Raw genomic sequence first — 18,987 nt, forward strand, 5'->3', positions numbered from 1 at the left:
TCTAACCACCTCTGTTAATGTCACCTGTCACATCCTCACAGGCATGCTCTGTGCCTTCACATGTATGCCTGGGGGCCTGTCTTCTAAGCGACTCTGGATCCTGTCATGTTGACAAGAGTAAACATCACATGCATGTTTCAATATTTAAATGATTTGAAATAAAAAAAAAAATCTAGCCAGGTGGTAGTGGCACACATTTTAATCCCAGTACTCTGAAGGCAGAGACAGAGGGATCTCTGTGAGTTCAAGGTCAGTCTGGTCTACAGAGTGAGTTTTAGACAGGCTCCAAAGCTACAGAGAAACCCTGTCTCAAAAAAAAAAAAAAAACTATATAAGTGAAGATGTTCTGCTATTGATGTTTTTCCAGATGATTTCTGCTCCTCAATCCCTCTCCCCTTTTGTTTGTAGGTATTTAACACTGGACTCAACTCCCGGGCATTCATTTAGGGCTTCTGCACCAGTACCACCAAATGGGTTGTTTTAGAATTTCCCTCCTCTGTGAGGCCTGTGTAAGGATTCCTATAAAAGATTTGAAAGAAAGAAAACCATAAAGGTGACTAAGTGAAGGGCAGCCGGATTGTACTGCTTTCTTGCCCTGGAATGGGTGACAAGAGTATGGGGTGGGGGGGAAGAAACCCCTCAAATGCATGGTGAGAAGGCCCAGGCAAAGGTAGAACCAAATTAGCCTTTTCTGGAAATTTCTCTGCACATGGTCACTTAGTGATGATGAATGGAGGAATGACGGGAAATAGTTAGTGTCCCCCTGATGTTCTGAAATTAGCAAGAACATAGCATATGTCAGAAAGGTGGGAACCAGGGCCATTGTAGGAAATGAGCTCTCATGACTGGCCATGCTGTGGGCCCATCTGCTTACTGTATTACGCAGCCGCCATAAGAGGAAAGCCACTGCCCTTTGAAGTGAAAGCCGATACTGTGTTACAACTTGGGGGTGGTGAGCACGGGAGCCAGCAGGCAGCAGGTTCTAGAAAAACTCTGCCAGGAGGAAGTCTGTCTGTGTCTTCAGGATGCAGGAAGTGTTTTATAGACTTGTTGCGTTTTTCCGACCCAGGGATCCTTATTTCCTGTTCATGGAACTGGGCATCCTAAAGCAGGCACTATGTTGGCTATGGAGCCTGGAGACAGCAGCTTCTTATTGATTCTAACAGTGACCTTCTCCAAAAGGGACCAACATTTTCCAGGGAGGTAGCTGTGACTCTTTGAGATAGGAGATGGATACACTAGACTTCCTTATTTTCTGACTTTTAAATAAATGTTTTATATACGTTTGTGTTGCTAATATACCATAAGGCATGCTCAGAATTTATATGTGAACACATCTGTATTTGGAGCATCTTTGAGAAATGTTTATCTATTAGTAATACAGACTTCTGAGCTCTCTCTTTAAGGATCTGATGAGAACACAGGGTGCCCTCTCTCAGAGTATTATCTACTTGTGTATACAACATGGTTCTGCAGACTGTTAAGAAGTTCAAGGGGCCTTTTAAAGGACTGTGGGTCCCACAGAAAGCTGTTTTGTTTTCCTCTGTCCTCCTTGGGGATTTCTCTATCTCGTCTTCAGGCTGCTCCAGCATTTGATCAGCCTGACAGCACAGTGTGGTCTCACTGACCCTCCTGCCAGTTCCTGGGTTCCTGACAGAGGATTTCCAGTGTCCAAAGTATTGAACTCTGTACAACGACTATCCCCTATCAGTTGTTCAATAGGACAACCTCAGCAGGGACTGCCAACCTTGTTTTTCATCTACCATTGTTCACGGTTTCATACGCAGGACATGTACGCACACACAGAGACAGAGAGACGCAAACACGCAGATTTTATATGTTTTCATTACAAAACACAGTCCGGCAGAAAATCTGAAAAGATAAAGATACATAAACAAGAACTATTAAAATGTAGCACAATATTCTGGGGATAACCACTGTTCTCATCTTGGCACATGATCTTGACACTCTCTCCTACTCATATATGTACCGATACAAAGTTTATTTTAACCTCGATTAAAAAGAGGTAGGGCCCAAGTGTACCCCAAAATACGCCTGCTTGAGGTTTCTAAACCTACATCAATTCTGAATGCTTTTATGGCATTTAAAGAACGTTTTCTTGAGAGATACAGTTCTCTGTTCCCTCACAAAACGGTCACAGAGCCACCCAAGCTAGGAGCCTTGGATTCTAGGGCAGGGGTGGCGGCTCCTCCCAGTAGCAGGTCTTTGGCGGACTCCCCTCTGCTTTACTTCCTTGCTTTAGTCCTTTCCCTCTCTTCCTTCTCTGGTCTCCTGCCCCCTCCTCATCCACTCGCTCTTCCTGCAGAGCTGTTTTGGAGGTGTGAGCTGTGCTAGTCGCGGAGATCGTCATAATCACACACCGTTTTGTGGTAGATTCAGAAAGCAATTCTGCTCAGAGGATAACAGACAAAAATGACTGCTATTGTTTTTTGACAAGGGTGAACCTTGCTTCCATTTTTGCACAGGAGACCCAGTGGCACACTGGACTTGGTGTCCCTCCAGTCCTCCCTCTCTCCCTTTCTTTTGTCCGGTTTCACTATTATTGACATCCACCTGTAGGCACTAATTTCTTTTCTTTGTAACTTACCCCACCCCTCCGAAAGCTCCATGCATGGAGTCCTCTCTCCCAACGGTCAGTATTCTGTGGACTGTCAGATCGGTGAACGAGGCCATTCTCTCTGGATTTATGGATTGGCAAAGCCATTTCATAAAAGATGATTAATGATAATTAACATTTTAACTTCAGGCCATTTAATGGCACCCTACAGAAAGGTCAAGTGTCATATGTCAGATGTCACAGTTGAGGATGGGGCTGTAAGAAGAGCTGAGAACTGGTTGAGGTTGGTATGGGGGCTGCTCCTACTGTCCTATGGGGGCTGCTTTCATTGCCCACAGCCGACGCCACTGGTAGCCCAGATGAAAGTATGCATGAGCATTCTGGTTTATAAATTCAGCAATGATATCCTCATTGTTTCAATGCCCTGCGTGCTGATCATCAAAGCAAGTTCCTGAATGTCCACCATTAAGGGACTTAAATTCTGCAAGTGTCCAAACATGTTCCTTCTATAACCTGCTGGCTCTGAGCTGGTGAGCCAGTTCCCTCAGTGACATCCATCTTCGTGACCTCATATCGTGTTCTCGCCTCAGCCTGGGTTCCTCTCTCCTTCTCTCCCACTGATATCTCTCCCTTGCTTCCTGCTTTGTGAAAGTCTCTGGTTTACCCTTTGCAATGCTCCTTTCTGTGTGAGCCTTACTTGCTACTCTGCCCCAGCTCCGAAGATGAAGCTGCACACCAACCTGCAGCCGCAATGGAAAGGAAAGGCTGCAATGTTCCAGGAAAGAGCCCAAGATGAACAAGCAAGAGTTAGATAAGAGCCAGGCGGCGGTGGTGCACGCCTTTAATCCCAGCACTTGGGAGGCAGAGGCAGGTGCATCTCTGTGAGTTCAAGGCCAGCCTGGTCTACAAGAGCTAGTTCCAGGACAGGCTCCAAAGCTACAGAGAAACCCTGTCTCAAAAAAAAAAAAAAAAAAAAAAAAAGAGTTAGAAGTTAGAGAAGATAGCTGACTCCCAGGGCTGGATCTGGGTCTGGGTCCATGGGAGGAGACAGCTTGTGTTAAGAGAGAAGCTGTAGTGAACATGAAGGCAAACCTGGTCGGGTGGGGGGTGTCTGGTGGTGGGAAATAAAGGGTCACACACGCACAATGCTTCTGTCAGTGACTGTCAGCACACACCCAGATTCCAGCATCAGAAGAATGGCCCCCTAGAGGTGGAGTTGAGACCACAGTGTATGGACTAGACCAGGTCATATCAGGGCAAGAACGTGGGCAGCTACATGGTTGAGAGGCAGGAATAGGAACCCAGCTTGGTGTACGTTCTCATCCATGCTCACACCTCTCCGCTCAGGCACTGGAGTGTCTTATGGTGAGCCCGTTCTGAGTGGAAAGCGAACATCAATAGTAAGATGCCGTGATACACGTCCATACGTTCTGAAAACATTTAACTATGCAAAAGAGAGCCCCCCCTCCCCTTTTAAAAACCGAGGAAAAAGAGCACAAGTTTGCACAAGGCCTAAATCTTGAAAGTGAAATACAAAGTAGCCTGGGCTGGCAAGCTCTGAAATGCACACAGAGGCCACAAGAAACAGGGGATGCTTAGAGAACAATGAGGAGTAAAAATGTCCCCCGCTTGTCGGCCAAGTAACAGTCTCAGCGCCAGTAGTATTCTGACCTTGCATGGTGCAGCCAATGTCAATAGCTGTTGTCCCTAGTTGATGGGCCGCCATTTGCTGCTTAGGAGTCTCTTCATGCACTTAAAAGGCATCGTTAGTACCAAGTGGCTATTAAAGCAGCCTTGCTGCTCCAAATGATCTTCTGAAGCAAATGCAGAGGAAACGTGTTGAGGGTGAAGTCGTTATCGGTGACCACAGAAGGACTGACCACCGGCCGTGGGTGCCATTAATCTCGCTAAGGGGAAGTGTGAGCGATTCATAAAACCTGCTTGGGGAGGTTTCTCCCTAAATGGACACCCGAGCGAATGACCCCATGTCTTTGCTCTAGGGAAGAGGGACACATTTGGCTGAGACATCCACTTGGCATAATGAACGGTAGGGGACACGGCAGAGATTCCAGGCATTGTCAGGGACAACTGGAGCTGAGAGAGCTGTCACAGCTGCTCTCTGCCTGAATCCTGACTGAAGGCCAGACACAATCCTGGCGCTTTACATGTTAGCTGTTTAATCCTCACAGCAGTCCCGCGAGGCAGGTTTATTATTATTATTATTATTATTATTGTTATTATTATTATTATTTCCATTCTAGAGGTGAAGAAATTGAGTTCCAGAGAGGCTAGGTGATTTGCCTGAGATTACGCAACTTGTCATGACAGAACTGAGATTCGAACCCATGTTGTCTGGTCCTCAAAGCTGTGCTCTTGGGAGGAAAGGAATAGCTGAGTCAGGAAAGGGCTTGCCACGAAAGTTTGAGGACCTGAGCCCCATGCTTGTCTGTTGCTATGACGAAATACCGCTTACAAAGTCACAAATGCCACCTTGGTACACTACCCACTTAGCTAAGTACTAAGTTAAAGTACTTAATTTTAAGTACTTTCCACAGGCTTCCGAATACCACTCTTAAATTGGGGGAATCGATTTTCAAGTATTCTTTTTAGATTTATCCGTGTGTTTGCTTTTGTGAGTGTGTGAGGTTGTATGATTGCATGTGCACAGGGATGTGCATGATCATAGAGGCCAGAAGAGGGCAATAGGTGTCTACCGTCACGTCACTCTCCATCTATTCCTTTGAGGCAGGGTCTCTCCCTGAACCTGCTCAGGATTTCTCTGCTAGACTGAGAGCCAGCAAACCTCATCTTCCTGTCTCTGCCCCTTCAGAGCTCAGGTTACAGGTATGCACTGGAAATGCCAGACTTGTCACACGGGAGCTGGGACCTAAACTCCAATCCCCATGACCACACAGCAAGTGCCTTGGGCTGCTAAGTCATCTCTCCAGCCCCAGGGAATCGGTTTTTAATGTGTAAATTTGGGGAGCACATTCACACCACAGCAATGCTCTACAATATTACAGATTCATTCACCAAGTATAGACATTACCACTGGAGATGTGGGCTGGGTATGAGTAATGTTACACGGAGTGACGTTTATGCTTGATTTTCAACTAAGCAGTTGTATGGGGTGTGCTTACAGGAGCGATGTGGCGTTTTCAGTACAGCAGGCAATGTCAGGATCAGACCGAGGAGTCTGTGGCATCCATCACCGCCATCATTCCTGTCTTTTTCTTGAAACTTCCCAAGTCCCTCCTCACTAGCTCTTTTGAAATGTATAATTAATTACTGTTAAGTGTAGCTGCCCTACTGTTCAGCAGACCACGAGAAATCGTTCCTTCTGGCCAACTTCACCCCTGTTCCTTTAACCACCTCCTCTCCATCACTCTCTCCCCACGCCTCTCCCAGGCTCAGCAACTATGATTCTGTCCTCTACTTCTCCGCTTTCATATTTGAGAGAGATCCCGGAAGATTTGTGGTTTGCTGTCTGCGTGATTTCAGGTTCAAAGAGTAAATGGTGCAGAGAGGATGGTCCTCTGCTACATCATTGGGACATGCCCAGTAAGAAGGCTTCGCTTCCTATTTCTGATCCCTGGATAAGGGCAGCACAGTCAACATACAAGAGGGATGCATGGAACGTCACAGAAAAAAAAAAATGAATCACTAGGAGTTCTAGGGACGAATCTATAAAGCATTAAGAAGCAACTGAGTCCGAAAAGAAAGAACTTTCTAGTACTCAGGTGTGAACTTGATGCATCAGGAAATAGCTGGGGTATTAGCCTGACCCTCACCTTGGTGCTGGGAAGGGATTCACTCCAGGCCAACAGCATATGTCCTACGCTGAGCTTCGAGTCTGATCTGAGTTTCAACCACCAGGACTCAGTCCTGTGGCACATATCGGATGGGCACATAGGCTAGCCCACTACGTCTGTGTGAATCTTCAAGCTGATTTTGCCCCACACTGGCCAGTGTTGTCTGAGACAGCAGGCTCTAGGAAAGTGCAGCAGTGGGGTAGACAAAGGATGCTCCCTCTCAGGATGCAGTGTGGTCCAGGATGAGCCAGAAGCCCTTTCCCACTGGACATTCCCAAAGAGAAAGGAAGCAACCCTTTCCAGAGAGCAAAATAATAGGTTCCTAGACTCTCTGAAACCCATTATCTTAGTAATTGAATAAAAGAATTATAAAATATTTTTTTAAAAAACACCTGAAAGGATAGCATTGTGGTTAAAGAATCCATCTTACTAAGAGCCCGACTTCTTTATGTAGATGGATGCCTGACCCAGAGCTGCGTAACCTCCATTTCCTGACTCATTAGATCAGCATATTGATAAATAGAACGTTGTTTCTTCAAAATGTTGCAATATATAAATGAGTCCAGGCATTTAAAGAACATGGTAAGACTGTTTGTGCCCAACCTTGAATGTATGTGCTGAAAACTTCCTCACAACATGATGGCGTTGAAATTTAGGAAGCTACTGATGCTGGCGCTCCCCCTGAACTCCTGAACCCGTTAAAGACCTCCTGAAAAAGACTCCCAGATAATTCTCTCTTCTACCATGTAAGGACAGTACAATGAAGAGCGTTGCCTAGAAACCTGACAACGGGTCCTGCTGGTGCCTTGGGTTTGAACCCTTCAGACTTCAGAGCTGTGAGAAATAAATGCTTACTGCTTAACCAGTCCCTTCTTATAATATTCAAACAGACTAAGATATGAGACGCTGAACCTGGCACACAATAGGGGCTCCAGATGTTTGGGGGTCCCTAACAAGGTGACTTAATTTCAGGTTATATAAATATAGATATGTAAATGTGCATGTAAACACAAAGTCACCTAGTGAGTTCAGTGCTCATGTAGTGATATCTGGCACATGAAGGAACGTGCGGGAAGGAGGCGACCCTGCCCCCCCCTATGCAATTTCTACTCTCTTCTGCAGGCTAACCGCTGGTGCTAGCCCCCCAAAAACAAAGGGTAGTTTAGCCATCTATAAACTTTGGGGGTCTAAGATCACACTGTGGGGTGGACACTGAAGCTGAAAAACTTCAAACAACGGCCAGCTGTCTGTGGATACCAGCAGGCTTCAGCCCCCCACCCCCACCATTACATTTAATCAAAAGTGTATTCAAAATATGATTCTGGGAGATTATAGCGGAGATTTGCGGGAGGCTCTCAGTGTAGGTAGAGGTAGTGGGAACAGATTGTGGCTGGGGGCCTGAGGCTGGGATAATCACAGGCTCAGACGTGCCATTCTCAGGCCTTGGAGTTCACTGGCAGCTCTGGAAAGACCTTGAGTACTGGCAGGAAGAACCAGCGAATCTAATGCTTACTGTGCCCCCTCCCCTTTCCCAGGCGTTTGCTGTGGAGAAGTCCCCTGGTTTCCACCTGGATTCAGCAGGCTCTCATCAGCAGTTTGGGCTTCAGTAGCCCATTTTCTAACGGTGACTCAGTGTGGAAAGGCCCCTCCACCCTCCTCTAAATGAACAGACCCTATGAGGAATATCAGAAACCTCTGCTGCAGTCTGCGGTTGCGGGTGGTGGGGTGTCTACCTGGACCAAGGAGCGGGTATGGTGGAGAGCGCCTTGAAAGAAACCTTCAGCTAATGCTCTTTATTACAAGCGTTAATCCTGCAAAGCCGACTGGAAATAATGTTTATCTTTTCGCAGTTTAATTTTCCGGACCCTAAGCCTCAGGTCAGCAAGGGCGACTGCAAAGTCCCTGGGGGAAGCTGGGGGGTTGGGGACTGGGGGTGGGACGGGACCAGCTGTTGCCCAAGAGCCAAACGAGGGGAGGGGGTCTCCCAAAGGAGATGAGAGGGGAACCAAAGCAGGGCTTTGGACTGGAGAAGAAAGCTAGGATCAATCAAACCGCAGATCTGAGATATCTTCTGGCTCCCTCCTGGAACTTCAGTTTCCTCATCCGTGGAGGCTCTGTTGCTTGATAGAAATGGGCTGTCTGGGAATCGTATGGCACTCTGGACTTTGTGCCCTGGCCGGGGTTAGGGAGCACTTTCGACAGGGCTAGCTGCCACAGTGTGAGCCAAGGAACAGATTCGGGGGGCGGGGGGGGGGGTTCTGGCTACTTGGGTAGTGCACGATCATTGTGGGGCCACTTGACTTTTGCACTTTAAAGACACGCCCCACTCCAAAGGGCTTTGTTATTGCTGTTGTTGTTGTTTTATTTTTTCTATAGTCCCCCTAAAGCCCAAACCTCATTTCTCTCCACACTTTCCAAAGACCTTAAAATCCGGATGCTTCTGCTGCCTCCCCTTCCACAGGGGCGGGTCTCATTGCTGAGTGGTTCAACCCCAGAGGAGACTAACTGTGGGAGAAGTTCTCAGATGCATATCAGCTCTCCTTCCTAGTCCCCATGACTTCCCAGCGCTCCTTCCAAGGCCCTGCCTGGAAGCTGAGAATTTGTTCCTTAGCTGAAGTTGAGTCCCCTAGAGCTGGGACCTGGACCCAGGCAACTACATCCAGCCTGGGTTCTATGGGCATCTTCGTCTCACCCAGCTCCAGACAGACTCACAAAGGGGCAAGGACACAGAGGCCCTGCCCTGACCCTCAGTTCTTGACCTGTACTGGAAGGGTGTGCTGATACTTAAGATTAAACAGAAAATATTCCCTCTGCGGTCTGTACCAACCCCTCCGAACTGCCATATTTCATTGTTGGGTTCTGGGGAAGCATTGGGCCAAGGGGCTGTCAGGTTTCCCTTCATGGATCTTCAACACAATAAATGTATAACCTCAGTCCCACAAGAGAACAAGTATTGCTCCTCAACAAATATTCTGATGTCTCTCTGCTATTCAGTTACCCGTTTGTGCAGTTTCGAGGGACGGGGTCACTCTGTCCTGGGCATTGTGTGTGGCTTCCGAAGTTTCTCTACTGCTACAGAACTCAGGTCTGCAGCACAAGACCCTGTGCCCAGAAGCCTTTGTGGCAATTCTGTGCCTTACTCCAGTGCCACCAGACCTCTCCCGGCATCCCTGGCATCGACAGACTGCACACCGTGGGTTCAGTTAGGTTATTTTTGAAGTTAAAGCCTGGAAAGGGGAAGGAGACACAGCTAGTCTTTAGAGACCATTTCAACAAAGAAGTTACACAGTGAGTGGGGCTGGGCAGGGGTGGGTGAGCAGGAGGAGATGCTTTTGGGGTCCTCCATCCAAAGGAGAGACTTGGGGAAAGCAGACTGAGAATCCACTGGGCTTTCCTCAAGGTGCCTGCCATTGTCTCTCCAAGTCTGACTAGGTGCATGTTTGCCTGACCAGACCCAGCCCTGCGTGCAAAGATAGCTGCTATGGTGATTCTGTGTGTTTGTCTTGAGCAAAGTAAGAACTCCCGGGTCCCTGCCAAGGCCTGGAAGCTTCTTAATATGAAGGTGAATTCAGAAGCAGCCGTTTCCAGAATTATTCTGCAAACCGCAGCCGTTGCGCTAACCTGCTGAGAGAGGAAAGATTGATTAAAACCCGAAGGCCACTTGGCCATAATTTCTAGAAAATCGGAGGTCAGCTTGTGTCCCACCCCAAGGGAAGCCAAGGTCTAGAGGCAATTTGCTTGTCAGGGGTAATACTTGGGCAAGCTATGTGTGAATTCACATAACAATGTAACCCAATTTTCTAAGCCAAGAGCTAATCCTGAGAGAAATTACTACAAAGACCAGAATCTGACATAAGTAATTGCTGGAGGCTGCTAGTGCTTAGGGACTGTCCCTTTGTAGCGGTAAAGTTCCCCTTAACCAGGCCCTCACACATCAGAAGAAGGGGGCATTAAATGACAGTCTTGCAATACTAGGGGTCAAACCTTTGGGAGTATTCTCAGGGACAGCCTGGACCTTGACGTCCATGTTGTAAAATTCAGAGGCTGTCTGCACTGTCCAAATCGTTCAGTGGACACACTGACCATTAGCCCACGGGATGCATGGCCCAGCATCTCAGATAGCTCCAAAAGTCAGAACACCTCTCCAACATGCTTGGTATCAGCCAAGCATAGGCCAAAAAGTCTTCTAAAAGGGCAGGCTGGGCCCAAGGGTGTTTATAAGGGAGAGGCCTGCATGGTCTGGGGCAACTCTCAGGGTCCTGACACAGGGCTAGACTGTGTATCTCTTCAAAGGTTACATCATGTGGGGGGAAGTTCTTTCCTCGGCATTTATTTTTATAATTTAGCTTTAGATTTGGAAGTGTCTAGGCTTTGAGAGAGTCTCACACCAGATCTGGAGAAGGTGACAGGTTGGTATCTTTTGGACAGGCACCCCTAGTGCCTCTGGGGTCCCACTACCTTCTGCTCCTGAGGGGTACTGGAACCGCACTTCAGGCTCCCTCCGTCTCGGGCACGGCGCACAGTTCAGTGGCAGCCCCTGCAGGGCGAGCGTGGAGTTCCCAAAGGCTTTGGCTGCAAGAGAATCCTCTTCGACTGTGGAGTCTCTGGGGACCAGGAGTCGCCTGATGGAGATGGGCTGTTTGGGAATCTTGTGGCACTCTGGACTTTGTGCCCTGGGCGGGGTTGAGGGAGCACCTTCGACAGCGCTGGCTGCTGCAGTGTGAGCCAAGGACCAGATTCGGGGTTTCTGACCGCTTGGGTAGTGCACGATCATTGTGGGGCCACTTGATTCTGCTGTAATGAAATCAGCTTCTCCGGATCGCGGGGCCTCAGTGAAGGGGAAGTAGGGTACTGCCAGAGCGCACTCCCTGCTTTCCAAGCGGCCCCCTTGAGTGGCGGTGCAGGGAGCAGGCAGGGACAGCGCACTCTTCTGAAAATCCGCCAGCCTGCGAGATGCTGAGACCCCTGCCTCCTCTTCGTCTCCTTCCTCCTCTTCCTCCTCTTCCTCCAAGTCTTCCAGGTCACTCAGTCGTAGTCCCTGGGCCTCCTGCCTGGCAGTAGCATCTGTAGGAAATCAAGAAAGAGTGAGAAAAGCCTAGTACCCTAGGGAATCTCGAGGGAGGGTCCTACCCAGAGAAGCTTTTAGCGAGTGGTGCTGGGCACTTTAGCGTTCTGCGCAGCCTCCCTCTGCTCTCCGCTAGGCCAGACGCTTGCCCCAGGGGAAGAATTCCCCGCGATGCCTTACTCGCCCCGCCCTCTGTTCTCCTGGACCTCCCTGAGCCAAGGAAAGGCTTCTTTGCTCCGCTGGAGTCTCTCAGTTATAAAAAGGGGAGGGACACTTTGCTTTCAGCTCTAGCATCCACGGGCGACTGGTGTCATGTTATTTAATCCAGCAAATATTCACGTGAGCAGTGCATCATTTCCACATAAGACATTTAGAACCACAGCAGTAAAAAGTCTTGTGGGGGTGACCTTCTAGAGGGATAGAGACAGGGACAAAGTGAAGACATTTTTCTTACAGCGATAAATATGAGAAGCGAGCAAAGCCGGGAAGGGACTTGAGAGTTTGAGTGAGGAGGGGAAGTCTTTCTGAGAGGACACCCTGAAGCTGAGAAAAAGCTGGAGCCACACGGTTTCTCTGGGAGGTACTGATGCAAAGGCCCTGGGGTTTGCATTAGAAAGTCTATAGTGGCTCAGGTGGCTTTGGATCCGATGTTTAATGTCCTAAGGAACCTTCAAGGTGCGGGCTGGTGACTCGTCTGTACCTTTGGTGTCACCGGGCAGGCAGCCCAGAGCGTCTCCTGCACCTTCTGTTTTCCTCTCCTCCCCACCTTTGTTCTTGGGTGCCCACGTCATCTTGTTTTCTTTCTTGAGGCGCCGGCGCGCGTTGGCGAACCAGGTGGACACCTGGGTGAGGGTCATCTTGGTGATGATGGCCAGCATGATCTTCTCGCCCTTGGTGGGGTACGGGTTCTTGCGGTGCTCGTGCAGCCAGGCCTTGAGAGCACTGGTACTTTCTCTGGTGGCATTCTTCCTGCGGCCGGCACTGCTTAGCTCCACTCCGCTATACCTGTGGACAGAAAGGGCTCAAATTCCAGGCTGGGGACCAGGTGCCTGGAATTAGAGCTCTGCTCCCTCCCCTTTTCCACCCGGGAGAGGGCAGAGGCAGGGGACAACCAATGCAGGCTGGCCACCATGCTCCCCATTTCTCACCTGTCATACTGATACTGCCCCAGAGTTTGCTCGTAGGGGTAATAACCCCCTGGCTGGGTCAGGCTGGGGGTAAAGTTTCCTGCAGGATCCTTAAACTCGTACTGGGGATTCTGGGGGGGGGGGGAGAGGAAAAGAGAATTCAGAACCGCACAGGAGAATGATACAGGTGCCCCTGTAGGATCATCACACCAGCGCCACCCCTCGCAATGGCTGTGCAGTACTGGGCATAGCCATTTAACACTCTGTGCCTCAGTTTCTCCCTCACTGAGATTGAGAAAATAAAGTCATTCGTGCTGGTAGAGTACTTGGTAGAGTCCTAGGAACAGAATAAGGAGCGATTGAGTATCAGCTAAGATGGCTGCAGCTTCTGCATTCCTCACCTCATATATACCTAGTAGGGCCCTTCCCAGCAGACTATCCCTGATCCTCGGCATGCTTGTGATTTTCGGGTAAGTTATTTGAGCTTCTCTACACCTCAACTATTCACTTGTAAGCCAAGAATAATGATGATTTACCTACCCTGCAGAATTAAAAGAAATACAAATGCTTTCTAAGCAGTGTGAAGTTCTGCAAACTGTAAAGTGCTGTGGACTTGGATTTTCCCCTTACTCGCTGTGCTATTTTTTCAGCATTGTCTGCCCCATATAGATTTCTCTCTGGACAAGGTCACAGTAGAGTGTATCTGTGCTTACTGCCTGTACTCCCAAGCCCCAGTGTTCACTGAGCAGTCCCAGGCCCCACCCCCTTACTCACCAGGGCACCACATAGTGGGGATGGCTCTGGGCCATAGGGCAAGTACCCAGGGTAGCTCTGAGCAGCTGCATAGGGTGCTCCATAGATACCCAAGGCAGCACCCAGCTCTGGCCGAGCACTGCCCAGCAGCCGGCTATCGTAGGGTGTACAGCAAAGAGTAGAGGCAGAGGTGGAGGCCGAGACCACATCTGACACCGATCTCGGGACAGTTTCACAGCAAGCAGCACCGGAACTCGCAGACACCAGAAACTACAAAAGCAGGAGAGGAGTCGCTAGAGGTTAGAAATCCAGACACCTCTGGCTAAGGAAGCTGCTCCATGCCTTCCTTTCTTCTAGTAGCCAAGTACCACCAGGTGCAGAAATGCTTTGCTGTCTGCTGGGATTAGAGCTCAACTTACCCAAATCACTCTTAGAGATGCAACCAGGCCATTGTTATGTCTCCACAGTCCCTGACACCTTGTGAAAACAGGACCAAATCCCTGACTCTCCCCCATGGGATTTTTAAAGGCATAGTTAGAAGTTAGAGTCAAAACTATCACCATCCTGTCTTCATTGTACTAAAAAGGAATCCATCCAAGATCAGGGTAGGAGACTTGTCCAAGATCCCACAGCAGGTCAAAGGTCGACCAGACGCTAACCCCCCAGGAAAAGATACACATTGAGCACTCCGATGGAGAGCGTGGAGGGCAGTGGTGGGCATTCTCAGATTTCCTAGGAAATTCACCATTGCACAATGCCCTGGTTTGGAAAACGGAGGGATACAGAAGCGGAGAGCTTGGACCAGCCCAAGAAAGGAGTGGGATCAGAACCGAGGTCAACAAACGAGCAAGCACTGCGGGGGGCCAGTGCCCCGACCTGGAGCGTATCTGTTTACTCCTCAGAGTCCATTCGTCACCTCACGAATCCGTACTAGGGGAACCCTGACTCAAGATCCCTCACATCCCACCCTGCTCTGCGCAGAAAGCCAGGTTAGAGCGCCCAAGTCTTCACTGAGGAGTGAAAGCATTCGAATGTCAGAGGATGAGTGGCACGTTTCTCGACCCTTGCTCCTGGCTTTCCTTGGGTCACCGAGAAGAGGAAGCTCAGGGAGTCAGAGCGTGCACCGGACATCTCCCCCGCCCCCGTCCCCCTCCCACCCAGTAAGGCACTACTCACCTGGGACGCGCCGCCGTACGGATGTCCAAAGGGCGGGAAGGCCATAGCAGCTGGCTGTCTTGGGACCAGTCTCTCTCTTTCCTTCTGAATCCCTCGCTCAGCTCAGCTATTTGATGGCCCCAGCCGAGCGGCTTCTGTTTTCTTTACAGGTATGCAGGTGCTCGGCACCAGTTCTTTGGCCTGCTGAGAGGGACTGCGGGCAGAGTCAAAGGCAGCCGAGCCGCCGAGCCCTGCACTTGAGAAGGCGCCCCTGCGGCCAGTGGGGTCCTGAAGGCAGAGGGGCCCATGGATCGTCAGAGTTAGGAAGAAGACGCAGGGTGCCAAAGGCGCCTGGTGGCGAGACGAGGTGCGGCGCGGAGTGGGGCTGTGAGGTTCCAGAGGTGTCCCAGTCCAAGGTGGCCAGAGGCTCAACGTGACGTCACGGTAATCCCGGGCCGCCAGAGGGGACCGCGGGCCCCGGGGCCCCGGGCCACCGAGCGTGCCAAGGGCAGCCAGCCCGTGTACGCACGCACACTCTCAGACACTCTTCCCTGCTCCGTGAGGTTTATGCAGCAGGCGAGAAACGTCAAAGACCCTGACCTTCTGCTCGCCGCTAGATCCTACCAGCTTTTGCCTCCAGCTCACGCGCGCGCGCATACAGACCCTCTCCAAATTCCCCGGGAGAAGTGGGAGATGCGCCTCCCTGAGCACCACGCGGGCCCAGGGCACAGCGTGCTCGCCTCCTCCCCTGCGGCCCCGAGGAGGAGAGAGGCAAGCGGGCGGCGAGGGAAGAGAGAATACAAAAGAAGAGCCCGGAGGAAAGTGGGGGAGTCAGACAAGGGGGGAGAAGGAGGGAGAGGAGAGATGAGGAGTCTGATGGCGGGGGGTGGGGAGTGGGGTGGGCGAGGGCTGGGCGGAGGCTGAGCCGGAGCAGGTGGAGGAGAGCAGTGACTCTCGGGACCAGCTTCCCACCCATCTCCGCCTCTCCGCAGCACCAAAGTTTGTTGTCCCTAATGTCCTGGAGCTCGAAGGGTTGAACTAAGGCGAGCATCTTTGATGGAGATCACCTTTGTCCTCTGGGATCTGGCTTGGGTCTCACTTTCCCCAAACCGTTGCCTAATTCTAGTCCTGGCCAGGTCCTTGACCCCTGGGGTTTTTCTGCAGGGTTCTGACCCTGAGGCCGACGAGCGCCCCCTCCAGACCAAGGTACAACATCCGTTGGAGAGCCCCCCCCCCCCCCCCCCCACAGACACGCCAAATCTGATCGCTGGCATTGTAGGCTGCCAGCCAAGCCTATGGGCTATCTCCTCCAAAGGCCAGGCTTGGCTGCCTCCCTAGCGCCGCCTGCGGTGTCCGCCCAGAACCTGAAGAGGCACGAAGGCAACAGGGTCCGGTTGCAACTGCTGCGCTCCTCTAGGGGTGGCGCTGGCGAGCCACAGTGGAGAGCTCCGGAGGGAGCTGCACTGGACACCCAGCTGGGCCCAGCGTTGGAAGAAACCTCTCTCGGGACTTCTCCAAAGAGCATGGATTCCCCTGGGAGGTGGGGGTGGGTTGCTTGCCTTCTCCCAGGCAGGAGATGCCAGTTGGCCAGTGCTATATAGATTTTGCACACTTGCAGGCAGACTCCAACGTGGGACTAGATGTCTAAGAGACAGGAGGAACTCGCAGACTCGCGATGACAGGTCTTAGGTGGCGCTGCTGCGACACCAGGTGGAGTCTGCAAACCAGAAAGTCTTTTCTTTCGGTCGCCTGGTCACAGGGCAGTGCACTCGACAGTTTTTGGATAGTCCTAGATCTTTGTTGACCCCAGGGGTCATGGGGGCTTGCTCAAGGACAGGAGCAAATCTATCTATCTATCTATCTATCTATCTATCTATCTATCTATCTATCTATCTATCATCTATCTATCTACCTATCTATATCTATCTATCTACCTATCTATATCTATCTATCCATATATCATCTGTCTTTCTATTTTCCTATCGGAACTTGAGACAGTGAGACCCAGAGGGTACTGATGGCTCTGGGTTCTTGCCTGGCAGAGGGATCTCAGCATCAAAGGCAAAGTTGAGGTCCCTGGCAGGAAGCCCTTCATGGACACTTGCCTCTGGCCTTTGGTATGGTAGGCCATACCCAGTGACCTCTTTAGAACCGTACCTTAGGCTAGCCCCTGCTTACCTCTCATGGCCTATGCAGGGTAGACAAGGAGCTTAAAGAGGCCACAAACCACACACGAGTCTACAAACTCAGCTGCTGCCACAGCCTGCGGTTACCTCCAAGAAACCTTGCTGTCAAGCTGGGAGAGTCCTAGTTAGAAAAAGAATTACAGTCTTTGCCAGATTGACTTAGTGATAAAAAGTCACAGTAATAAATAGATCCCTTGATTTTTCAAAACCCCACTTTGGAGCAATTCATCCCTTTATAGCTTGGCTGTCTCTAAGCTCTCTCACTCTCTCCTTTAAAGTAGAAATTGAAAAAAATTCATTAAATTAGTCCCCTGGGGAAGATTACTGCTAATTAATTAATTGCAAACATTTCCAGAGGGAAGGTATGTCAATTGTAAAGTAATAAAATTAGATAGTTGAAATACTTACTCAGCAATTTTGATTGCCCAATCATTGCTAAGCGGAGGATTTTTTTTTTTTTTTTGACAGAAAAATGAGGATGGTGGTGGGCAAAAAGCATTAGCTCTGTCCCTTGGTGACATCGCAAAGTAGAAACTACCTTATAGGATTTATTGATTTTCCACTGATTTATGAAGCCCTTCGTGGTGTCAGTGCTAAGTGTAGGGACTCTGGGCCCTACCTCTTGTCTTTGCTCTAGGATGTGAGAAAACCAACAGGATTTTGAAAAGAAAACTCAAAAACGGCGACAAAACAGATTGGGAAGTAGGGCTGACCCTAACAGAGCATGCTCCTTCTGCCGTGGGAGTGGGTAATGCACACGGAGCATGCTTTCTGGTACGGTTCTTTACCTGCTGTTTTCAGAGTTGCTTTATGGCTTGGTGGCTTTGATAAGAATGAATCCTGGGGAAGAAGGCTGTCCCTCTACTTTCCGTGGTCATGACCTTAAGAGACCCTGGTTTACGGTAGCCATCCCAGGGACAGGGTACAAGGTCAACAAAGCCCCGTGTATTGATGGCGCTTGCTTGCTAGAGCACATCTTGAATATTTAGTGGAAGTCCCTAAAAATGATTGTTATGAGATATACCACATAAGAAAACAGAAGCAGCAGTTTAAACCAATACTCACCTCTGGCAAAGCCCTCAGGGCCAGAGAAGTCTATTTCTTGGAGTTTCTGATTCAGGAATTCTGTAGAGTTTGCTTTTGTCTTCCTCTCTGCTTCCAGACTCTCGCTTCTATAGCCTGGTACTCTGGGCTCCCCCATCATGTCGGCTTTTCATTGCTTTGTTCAACGCTGATTAATTTATTTTCGGGGGAAAAATCCCCAATTGTATATGTGTGCTCAAGGAATTTTATTGAAGCAAGTAAATAAACCCATCACACACAGAATCCCCTCCCCAGTTATAGTTAAGGGAGTCAACGAAAAAAAAAAAAACCACTCAGTGTCTCTTGAAAAACTGATATTGGTTCTTTTGTGATATTGTGCAAATGTGTCTGCTAGTTCTTCTAGCTGATCACTAAACCTAATAGGAAACAAAGTGCACAGAGGCCCATTTGGACCGCAGAGAACACTAATCCGCAGTGTCCATTGGAAGTTCATAGTGCTCCTAGTTAAGTACACCGAGGATCTTGAGCAAGCCAAGTAAAGGATGAGTCTTTGGCCATAGCTTGAGAACACTACCCTGACAAGGGGAAAAGACAAAAAAAAAAAAAAAAAAAAAAAACTAAGGAAAACCAAGCTGCCCTGCAGAGTTTAGGTTTCAAACTGCCTATGATTTCCTAATGATTTACACAAAAGACCAAAGCTTATGGGGAGGCAAAGAGTAACTGCAAATTATCTGCAAAGGTCTCAGGTTACAGATAGAGCCAGTGAGTTCAGGGGCACGATGGCGTAGTTGAGACTATGCTAAAATACATTTTTTAAAAGTATGGAGTATTTTTAGTGACTGTTTTTGAACTGAGAAGACGGAACTCCCCTCCGATCTATGCATGACCGAACAAGCGCATCTGGACAGATGCATCCATAATTTATACTGATCAGCCACCGCAGGTCTCCCTGAGTAAAGCCGAAATGAACACTAATTGTTTTGACGGAAGGACGGTGCATGGCATCTGATAGAGAAACGCAGTGAGTCCCTGCCTTGCCTGAATACATATTGTCAACAGAAAAGCTGGCATCACGAGAGGAAAAGAAAAAGGCAGCAATTCCCAGGCGAGGGTGTGAAGCAGCTCCTCTGGAAAAGGGCAAAGAGAAAGGATTAACTTCTTAGGCACAGAGTATAAAACACGGCTGGAGGCAGAGAACTTGGTTTGCAAGCCTTGTGTCTAGCTTAGTGCTAAAATCGAAAGCTTGATAATACGAGTCTAATTCTTT

The 18,987-nt window shown here is 49.4% G+C and overlaps 1 protein-coding gene across 1 annotated transcript; it reads right to left on the minus strand.

Annotated features, from left to right (window-relative positions):
- Positions 1-9,471: 9,471 nt before the first annotated feature.
- Irx6 (iroquois homeobox 6) lies at positions 9,472-14,556 on the minus strand. The gene is made up of 6 exons (XM_042054240.1): positions 14,512-14,556; positions 13,357-13,605; positions 12,604-12,713; positions 12,156-12,460; positions 10,777-11,454; positions 9,472-9,617 (listed from the first exon to the last, which is right to left on the minus strand). The coding sequence occupies exons 1-6, from the start codon at positions 14,554-14,556 to the stop codon at positions 9,472-9,474; spliced, it is 1,533 nt and encodes a 510-aa protein (XP_041910174.1).
- Positions 14,557-18,987: the final 4,431 nt, after the last annotated feature.

Source organism: Arvicola amphibius, chromosome 15 (genome assembly GCF_903992535.2).
Source record: "Arvicola amphibius chromosome 15, mArvAmp1.2, whole genome shotgun sequence".
Taxonomy (NCBI): domain Eukaryota; kingdom Metazoa; phylum Chordata; class Mammalia; order Rodentia; family Cricetidae; genus Arvicola; species Arvicola amphibius.